This window comes from Dromiciops gliroides, chromosome 3 (assembly GCF_019393635.1).
Source record: "Dromiciops gliroides isolate mDroGli1 chromosome 3, mDroGli1.pri, whole genome shotgun sequence".
In the NCBI taxonomy this organism is placed as follows: domain Eukaryota; kingdom Metazoa; phylum Chordata; class Mammalia; order Microbiotheria; family Microbiotheriidae; genus Dromiciops; species Dromiciops gliroides.
In genome coordinates, this window is record NC_057863.1 from 9,975,120 (window position 1) to 9,984,527 (window position 9,408).

At 43.2% G+C, this 9,408-nt stretch overlaps 1 protein-coding gene across 1 annotated transcript; it reads left to right on the forward strand.

Moving 5' to 3' along the window:
* The first annotated feature begins 2,566 nt into the window (after positions 1-2,566).
* On the forward strand, positions 2,567-4,928 carry SST (somatostatin). Its single transcript, XM_043995258.1, has 2 exons — positions 2,567-2,846; positions 4,092-4,928. The coding sequence occupies exons 1-2, from the start codon at positions 2,571-2,573 to the stop codon at positions 4,302-4,304; spliced, it is 489 nt and encodes a 162-aa protein (XP_043851193.1). The 5' UTR covers positions 2,567-2,570; the 3' UTR covers positions 4,305-4,928.
* Positions 4,929-9,408: the final 4,480 nt, after the last annotated feature.

Genomic DNA, 9,408 nt, shown 5'->3' on the forward strand with positions numbered 1-9,408 from the left:
CTCATTAGTATCTTGTTAACATCTGAAGATGTTAAAGTCCCTTATCGTTCTAATCTGTGCTTTGGGATGCTTGAGACTCACCTAGGTTGATAAAGCACTTTTCCAAAAGGAGTGACCAAGTGAATCACAAACCAGGCTAGGGTCCAAGCAGCCACCTGATTTCTTACAGACTTTGCTGCCTAACTGAAAAGCCAAATAGGTGACTGGCACCAGAGTTAGGAAACAAATCTGACTTTCAAGTGACCATATAGTGTGTTCATGTCTATGGGGGAAGGGGGGAGGGATGACCATAAATTCCCACCCTGATTCAAACCACACATCCCTTGGGGGATGTGAGGAACTAATAATCTAGTTTTAGAATAGCAACTGGAGCAAACAAATGATTCTGTCTGTTTTAAAAGATCTCTACTGCTGCAGTTGAGATGAGAATATATTGGGAATTTAGAAAAGAAAGGAAGGGAAGGGAAGAAAGGGGAAAGGAAGGCAAAGGGAAGAGAGAAAGAAGGAAAGGGGGCTGAGAAAATAGAGTACAGGAAAGAAAAAAGAAGGAAAGGAAGAGTTGTTGAAAATGAGGTGAGGTTATGGGGGAGACAAGATCATTAGGATTGCAGAAAAAAGGACATCAAAGTCTTGAAGGGGGAAATACACTTTCATTTCCTCTGTTGGTTTACCATTTTCTGAGAAATGCCATTGGAAGCCTATAGTACCCAGCTTGGGAGAGCAGTGGAGATGCCTCCCAGGAGGGACTTTCCTGGTATTCTCCATTGGTTTCGGGGGACTGTGCAAGCCAACCTAAGGCACTACGGCTAGGCTGCAAATGTGCAGGACTGTTCTGAGCTCGAGTTGGGGGTGTCTTTGCCTTGAGTTACAACAAGCTCCAAGGATTCTATCTCTCACTTTCCCTTGGGTCTGCTCCTATCTAAGCCCAACATCTCCCAGCCAGTCTTTGAAAGTACTTCTGGCCTTAATGTTCCTGAAGAGGATTGGCCATTTATCTGTTCATTGCTAGCGCTGGCAATCCCCCTTCCCTACGTCCCTCCTCAGCCTCCAAAGTTTCCCTCCCACACACACGCGGGCAAGCAAACACACATACGCACGCACACACTTCTGGGCTCCACTTCCTTCCCTCTCCCACCAATCCACTTGCCCTTAGCACAAACAGCTTTCAGTTTGTCCACACGCAGTAGAGGGAAGCCTTGAAGGGCCCATCATCGCGGGCATCACTTTAGAAGTCCCTGCTCCCGACCCAATCCCTGCCACATTCTCCCGACTTGGTCAAAAGGATAAGGATTGCTGGAACGGCTCAGCGAAGGGTTTCTGTTTTTTATTACACTTGGCACAGGTAGCCTCTGCATTTCTTGAAATCTGAAGTTACACCAACCGAATCTTTAATGCAGGGAAATAATGGGTCTTGGCTACACCCAGAGCCCTCCACCCAAGGATGTTCCATTACCTTACACCCGCGCTCCAGACACAAGGTGTCCCCTGTGGTCCCTTCCAGTCAGCCAGGGTACATTCTGCGGTTACACCTCCACATCCCCACTGCCGGGGCCAAAGCCCAGAAATCTGAGAACCCCAACATTGCCTCAAAAATCGCAGTCCATTCAATCAAAAGATATTGATTACAGGCTTACTATATTCCAGGCAGTGGGGTGCGCCCTGGAGGTAGATATGGGACATTTATACTGTTCGGGATTTAGAGTATCCACCGGCCCCTCCCCTGGAGTTTTTCACTTTGTCTTTAGTGCAGTAATCAGGCAAGGATCTGTCTTGCCTGATACAACTTTGCACATAATCCAGAGGTGCAATGGAAAGAATTTAGGAAATCTTTCTTTTAAGCTAAAATGAAAATATTGAAGTTAATCACCCTTTTACAAGTCCCCAGACGGACCAGAAGACCACATCTTAGAGTTACCCACACCAAAGGTTGCTGAGGACTTTAGAAAATGGAGCGAGAACCGGAGAATATCCTCAAGGGAGAGGAGAGTGTGAAAAGGGCGTCCAGTTCCACGTTTAGACCCAGAAAGTTAACGCCCTTTTAGTCCTTAAACACCTCTCCATACCATTAGTTGAAAACTTTTCCCCTGAATTTGTAAAGTGGGATACTCCACACCGGGAGTACGGTGTACAGTTCCCTTTCCTACACCCATCCCCTTTAACGTCCCTCCCTCCTCGTTTCCATACAAGGGACCCATGATGACCCTCCAGCCCTGTATACACACTTCCTTTGTATCCATAGAGCTCCTTTCTCAAGGCACACACACCAGAAGAGCTTGATTAAGTGCTTGTGTGTATGCCTGAGTGCTTGCCTGTGTAAATGTATCTTTGTGTGTATCCGTGTGTGTGTGTGTGTGTGTGTGTGTGTGTGTGTGTGAGTGTGCGCGAGCGCCCTTGTGTGTATGCCCGCCTGTGCGTGAGCTTCTTCGATTTTTTAACTAAGCTCCTTTGGATGGTGTCATCTTCCATCACCTCTGTGATTGATTCCACGAAGCTAATGGTGCGTAAAAGCGCCAGTGAGATCCGGGGCGCCTCCTATCCTGACGTCAGGAAGAGAGTTTAAAAGGGGGGGAATGCGCCAGGAGATCCCACAAGCGGCTGCGGAAGAAGAGAGGTGGAAAGCTTCGGCCCTGCCCAGTCCCCTCCTGAAGGTTCCGGAGTTTGGAGATCTGCGCACTCCTCGCACTCCTCGCCCTCTCGGTGCAGGGAAGATGCTGTCCTGCCGCTTCCAGTGCGCGCTGGCCCTGCTCTCCATCACCTTGGCGGTGAGCAGTGTCAGCGCTGCTCCCTCGGACCCGAGGCTCCGTCAGTTTCTGCAGAAGTCTCTGGCCGCAGCAGCGGGGAAACAGGTATGTCAAAGTCCACTTCTTGTCCTTTTCTCCCTCCATTCAAACCCCAAGGCTCCTGCAAATCTGCAGCTGCTTCCTGGCTCAGGTAGGTTCGAGAGGCGCCCTGTCAAGTTTAACTGGGTAAGTGTCTCGGGATAATGATAAGGAGGAAGACGAAGGGAGAGGGGAAAATTCCTGTCCTTTGGTCTAAAGAAAACACTGACCCTGGGAGTTAATGAGAGGAGAGAGCGAGAGAGGCAAATGAATGTTTGCTTTGCACGCCTGCAGACACACCAGACACCAAGAACTTCCCAAGTCAGTAATTCCCAACTCTTCCTCTTTTCCATGGGGTCAGTCCCTCCCAGAAGCTGAGTCGCAGCTTGGTAAACGAACTGGCCAGTACCTTTGAGAATAGGGGTGATAAGGAAAATAGGAGATCCCAAGTCAAGGCTGTCCCCCTAACCACTAGCTCCCTGAAGGGACTAAGGGAAAGTGGAACTGACCTCGGTGCTGAAACTAAATTGGAACTGGTCTTGGTACTGACTGAGCCCTCCAGGTGCAACAAGCCACCCTAGGGTAAGTGTAAAAAGCTTAGTGGAGAGGAAAACCACCCTAACACACTCGCCCCCTGCTAATAGCCCCCTCACCTGGATTGCAGTCGAATGAGACGCTCTCATAAAGGTACTTAGTAATCTTTGGTGCAGTACTCACAGTTAAGCATTGAGTTAAAAAAATAAATTTAATAAATTATTTACCTTTATCTAATTGTGGGCAACTGTTGAGGGAGGAAGAGGTTTGATTGGTTTTTTTTTCTTTTGGCTATTTATATTATCTCTGTGTACTTCCAGTCTTCAGGCACACCAATATATCAGGAGATAAAAAGATACAATAAAACTGAATGTTGGAAAGGGATGAAAATCTCAAAAGAATGATCACTGTAATGGGATATGATTCAACAACTGCAATGTACAGAATTTGGTAAAACAGGCATTTATCATCTCTCTTTAAGGGACCTACAACTCTACAGAAAATGTTGAAATCTACTTTTGATTTTTATTCTTGACAGGTTTTAGGTTTAGGTGTCCAATCTTAGAAATTTGATAAGAATCACAGGTATTTGGGTGGGATTGACTTTCTCCCAACAAGCCTTGCCCTGAATAACCAAGTTTCTAGAATCTTTGGTGTCATATTCAATCTTTTCTCTCTTTTCCTCTCTCCTTCATCCCTTCCTTCTTTCCCTACCTATTTTTTTCTCTCTCCATTTAGGAACTGGCCAAATACTTTTTGGCAGAACTGCTGGCAGAACCCAGCCAGACAGAAAATGAGGCTCTGGAGCCAGAGGATTTGTCCAACGATCCTGAACAGGACGAGATGCGGATGGAGCTTCAGAGATCTGCTAATTCGAACCCAGCCATGGCACCCCGGGAACGCAAAGCCGGTTGCAAGAATTTCTTCTGGAAGACATTTACATCCTGTTAGCTCTAGAGGATTCCTCTTACCCATTTCAGACCTCTGAACACCCTCCTCCAAACCCCCATCTTGTTCCCCAGTTCCCTGAATCCTCAGCAAGACCATCACAATGAAAGCAGATAATTGTAAATATAAAACAAACAATCATGGTGAAATTTAGAAACAACTAATTTGATTTCAGATTGTTTTATTAAACCTTTCCGTTTTATTGTATATGATTAGCTTGGTTTGTGATTCCAGATTAGTTCTTTATTGCATAAACCCCATCTCTCACAGATGTACTATTTTTAATTCTTTGTCACAATAAAGTTTATGTTTCAAATTGTAACCCTCATATTTTGATCATTTACAATTGAAATTACTTTTTAAGGAAAGCTATGCCTTTAAACTTGCATATTTTGAGGATTTCAGAGGGGGAGTTGCAGCAAATATTCCCACTAAATAAGATATCCCATTTCAAATTGTGTTTCCTTGTTGAGCTTGGTGTCTATATTTCTAGGTAGGCATGCTTGAATACACACCTGTCTGCCAAACTGTTATGTGAAATATCCAATGTTCAAAATATAAGGTGGATCTGCTTTGGAGGTCTGGGAATAGAACTTTGACTTGTGTAGTTCAAATAAAATTCTGCACTTTCAAAAGATGTCTCTAGTCTCTTAACATTTAGATAAACGCCGTCTAATGGTTTACTGATTTTACAGAATCTTCCTTCACTGTTTTCATGATAACTGGGAGAAGAGAATATTGCCTGCGTGTTGCACTGACAATTTAAACCTGACTTATATTGAGAACTTATTCCCTAAACATATATATATTTGCTCTTTGTATTCCATTGGCTTTAGGCAGGACTCCAACTTTTCACTGTCCACAGGTGAGGGTTGTAAGTTTTACTCTATCTCACACCTAACTGGAAGGCATCAGAGCTAGCATTCCTAACTCAGATCTTAAATAATAGTTCTTAATTTTCTCAGTTCCTAAATTCACAGTGCAGTTGATTGAGAAGCAACTTCTTTTGTTCCTGTATCTGAAAAGCCAATCCATTTTTTAAAAACCAAATGGTGTAGTGCAAAGATAAAGATCAGAGAGTTCTAAATATGGTTACTCATAATATTATCATAGACTAATGATGGGTAGTTTCCAAACAGATGGTGATTCAGGGAGAAACTGGCTCTCCACACAGATAGTCTGCTTGCATTGATTCTGGAATCAAATCCTGACCATAAAAAGAGGGCTTCACTACCATGGCAATAACTACTTCCAGCAACATGCACTGCCCTAATGGGAGACCCTTGATTAATAAACAAAACATTAATGTGGGGAGAGGATCTTTGAACTGTGTATGTGGGGTTCAGTGGAAGTCCACTTCTGGACACATAAATAGACATAAATGATTTCACCTTAGAATACCAAACCACATGAAATGAAAACAACCTCAGGCCATTTGTGTGTATCTTTTATTTAAATACTTTTAAGGAGAAATAATGTATGCTTCCCCCTAGGGATATGACCAAATTAAATCCTCTGGTTCAACTTTGGTAAATAATGGAAGTTCCTAGCTATAGTTAAAGCACAGAGAGCAATTTCCCAAGCTGAGCAGACAGGTTAAGCTGGGAGTGGGGTGGGGAGGGAGTGTTCATTTTTCAACAAAACCTTTAGTCCAGTCTGTTTATTATTTCACAGTATAGACAAACAACTGTTGTTGCACAAGCAATGATTTGGCCCTTCATTAAGTAATAACTTGTGCTTGCAATACAATGGAATGGAACTTTGAATGTAATAAGTTATATTGATGAGCATCCTAAAGATACTATATAGGTGCTGAATTTCAACCATGTCCTTTTCACCTTTTCTGCTCCTAATTCTGCCAGGAGGTTCTTTCTCTTTCAGAATTTCCCAGCCCATTTGGATCCTTCCCAAGTTTTCTACATTGCAAAAGATCAATAAATTTAAAAGCCAAACCAAGACAAATCTCTCTGCACTCAGGAAGAGCTTCAGTTTTTGCTTATTAAAAAAAGCAAAGGAAAAATAAAGCAGATATTAGGTGAAATGGCTGCTGTGCAATATTTTATGTCACCCGAAGTGTTTAATATTGGGACATAATTCAAAGAACAATTAAGAACAGTTCTGCCCACTATGAGGGGAGCTTGACTGAAAGTTCTGGTCAGTAAACTTGCCCCAGCTAATCTACACAGACAGTCTGCTTGGTTATGGATTACCTTTTGCCCAATGCCAGCCATCTATAAGGAATTCATCCCATCTTCCCTTTGATTCCCTCTGGGAATCCCTAGCTTCCTCTAAGGCTCAGCTAAAGTGCCACTTCCTATAGGAAAGGTTCCCTGATTTCCCTTCCTGTTAGTGTTTACCGCCTTCTCAAATTATTAGGATGCAATGTGTTCTAGTGGAAAGCTTCAGAGATCCTGTGGAGTCTGACTCCATAGGCAAACCCTGACTCTCTAATACCTACTGCTTGTGTGACCTTGGGTAAATTGCTTGACCTTTATGAGCCTCAGTTTCCTCATCTGTAGATTGAAGAGGTCCAATAAATGCCCTCTGAGGTCCCTTCTGGCTCTATATGTGTGTTCCTGGAGAAGACTCTGTCTTTGGGCTCTCAGAACCTAAATTCCCATGTTTGGAATGTAATAAGGGCTTAACATATGTTGGATTTGCTTCCCAAGGTACAGTAAATTAGGCCCACTAAATCATTGGTTGCAGTGAAGCCTGGCATAGCCCAGAACATCTTTAAGGTCCCTTGAAAGGATACATTTTATGGTTCTGGACCCAATATTTGTTTTGCTTTGCTCTTTAAAGAGATATTTTTTTTTTTGCCACAGCAGACAAAACCAAATGCATCACAAATGATCCACAAGCTTTTTATCTGAAAAGTTAAGCAAAGCAGCCTAAAATAGCAATTACAACGAATAGCACGTGCTAGCTCATGCTTTTATAGTTGGCCATTTATTGAAATTAGTAAGTTAACATTCATGTTTTCCATTGTTTTTGGCCTGAGTTTCTTTGTAGATTAATGTTGGCCTTCTTTTTTTTTTTCCGGGACAATGGGGGTTAAGTGACTTGCCCAGGGTCACACAGCTAGAAAGTGTCAAGTGTCTGAGGCCAGATTTGAAGTCAGGTCCTCCTGAATCCAGGGCTGGTGCTTTAGCCACTGCACCACCTAGCTTCCCTCATTGTTGACCTTTACAGGCATCATGGTTAAGTGCAAAAACCACTGGTTTGGGAGCCAGAAGGTAGAAGTTCAGTTCTCACCTTGGTTCATACCTGTGTGACCTTGGATGAGTCACTGAACCTCTCCAGGCCTCAGTTTTGTCATCTGTATGAGGAGAAGGTGGACTAGAGGCTTGTAAGCACCTTTTCAGCTGTCCATCTGAGACCCTCCCGAGCTGAAGCAGATGTGAAGATTGTTCTTTTTGTTCTGTTTCATCTAAGGTTTCCCACATTTCTTCCAAGTTTTTCATATTTCTTAGTCAGTAAAAGCCCAGTAAAATTCCATTCCATTTCTCCATCACAATTTATTCAGCCTTTCTCCGATTGTTAGGCACAATTTGCTTCCAGCTTTTGGCTCTTTTATATAGTGAATGATGTCTAGACCCAGGCTTTATTTAATTGTTAGAAAAACAAATATTTATTAAGCAACCATTGTATGCAAGGTACTGTGCTGAGTGCTGGACTATATGAATTCATCTTGCCTTGGCTCAAACTAGCTCCAGGAACCACAGTATCTGCAAACATCTACATGAATACATATTTTTGTGGATATCAAGGTGAAGCATATGCATGTCTATATAATATTCCTTTAGCACCTGTCCTCCTAAAGAAGGATGGAATGCTAATTTCTTCCCTGGAATTTCTTTACTTGCAAATACAGAGCTGTTTTACTTCCAAGGGGCAGCATTAACTCTAATGATTCAATTTAATGAGCACTTATTGAGTGCTTGCTGGGTACCAGTCACTGTGGTAGAGTAGGGGCAGAGTCTGGACCTGTGATCTTATTGGAATAAGGAACTCCCCAGTGAGGACATGCCTTTCACTAACGCAGGCCAGTACTTTCTCTGCAAGTTATAGTCACAGAGAGGTGCCAAAAGCAATGAGAGATTTAGTGACTTGTCCATGGGCACACAGATAGCTCCTGCAAGGGTGGGATCTGAACCCAGGTGATCTCATTCTCTCTCCATCACTGCAATAAAAAGACAAAATCAGAGCAGCCCTTAATGTCAATACATTCTTCCATGGATGGAGCACTGGCAGGGAGATGAGTCTACTTAAATAATAAATTGAATCTGTGTTATCATTCCTTGTTTCCTCCAAGGAAGCAGACCCCAAATCATTTCTGCCTGCCCATTCTGTCTACCTTTTGCCACATGCACTCATCAGACCATCCCAGAGTGTCCATCCTAATTTCCAGGGGCCTTCCTTGCTTTTTCTCGACATTTCAAGGGCAGGAGTAGAGTACAGGCACTATTTACCTGGCATCACTGGCCCTCCACATGGGAACAACCCATCTTCTCTTTTGTTGCTACATTCCCCTAATGACATCGTTGACTCCATTTCTTCTTGGAAGCTTCTTATTTGGAACATGTTGCATTGCCTCTCCATCATCCTCTGTGCAGTGCTTATTATCATACTATTCAAGTGGACATAAGTAAATACAAGAAATCTACAAAATTAAGAGAGCAGTTTCAGTGTGGAGGTCCAGACCATGAACTCATCATGGGGTGGTGAGATTTAGGCTCATGAAGCAGATGACCTTCAAGCTGAACACTGAAGGAAGCTAGAGCTTTCCAATGGCAAAAGTAACAGCCTACAAAAAGGCCTGGCATTAGGAGATCAGATGATATGTGCAAGGGACAACAAGAAGGCCAGGTTGGCTAGATCATAGAATGCATGGAGGAGAGTAATGAGACATCAGGATCAAAAGTGAAGTTGGCCCCAGATCGTGAAGATCTTTACATGACACATAGAGAATCTGATCTTTTCTCCCAGGAGCAATAGTGTGCCACTATTGATTTTTGAGCAGAGGAGCACCACTGCCAGATCATGGCCAGGTTGGTTGTTATTCTTCACAGTCAAAGAGGACCAATGTAACATCACTTTAGGACTA

Coding starts and splice junctions, on each gene's coding strand:
- SST (XM_043995258.1), top strand. CDS start 2,571: ATGCGCCAGGAGATCCCACAAGCGGCTGCGGAAGAAGAGAGGTGGAAA. Junction 2,847..4,091: donor CCGCAGCAGCGGGGAAACAG/GTATGTCAAAGT, acceptor CTCTCCATTTAG/GAACTGGCCAAATACTTTTT.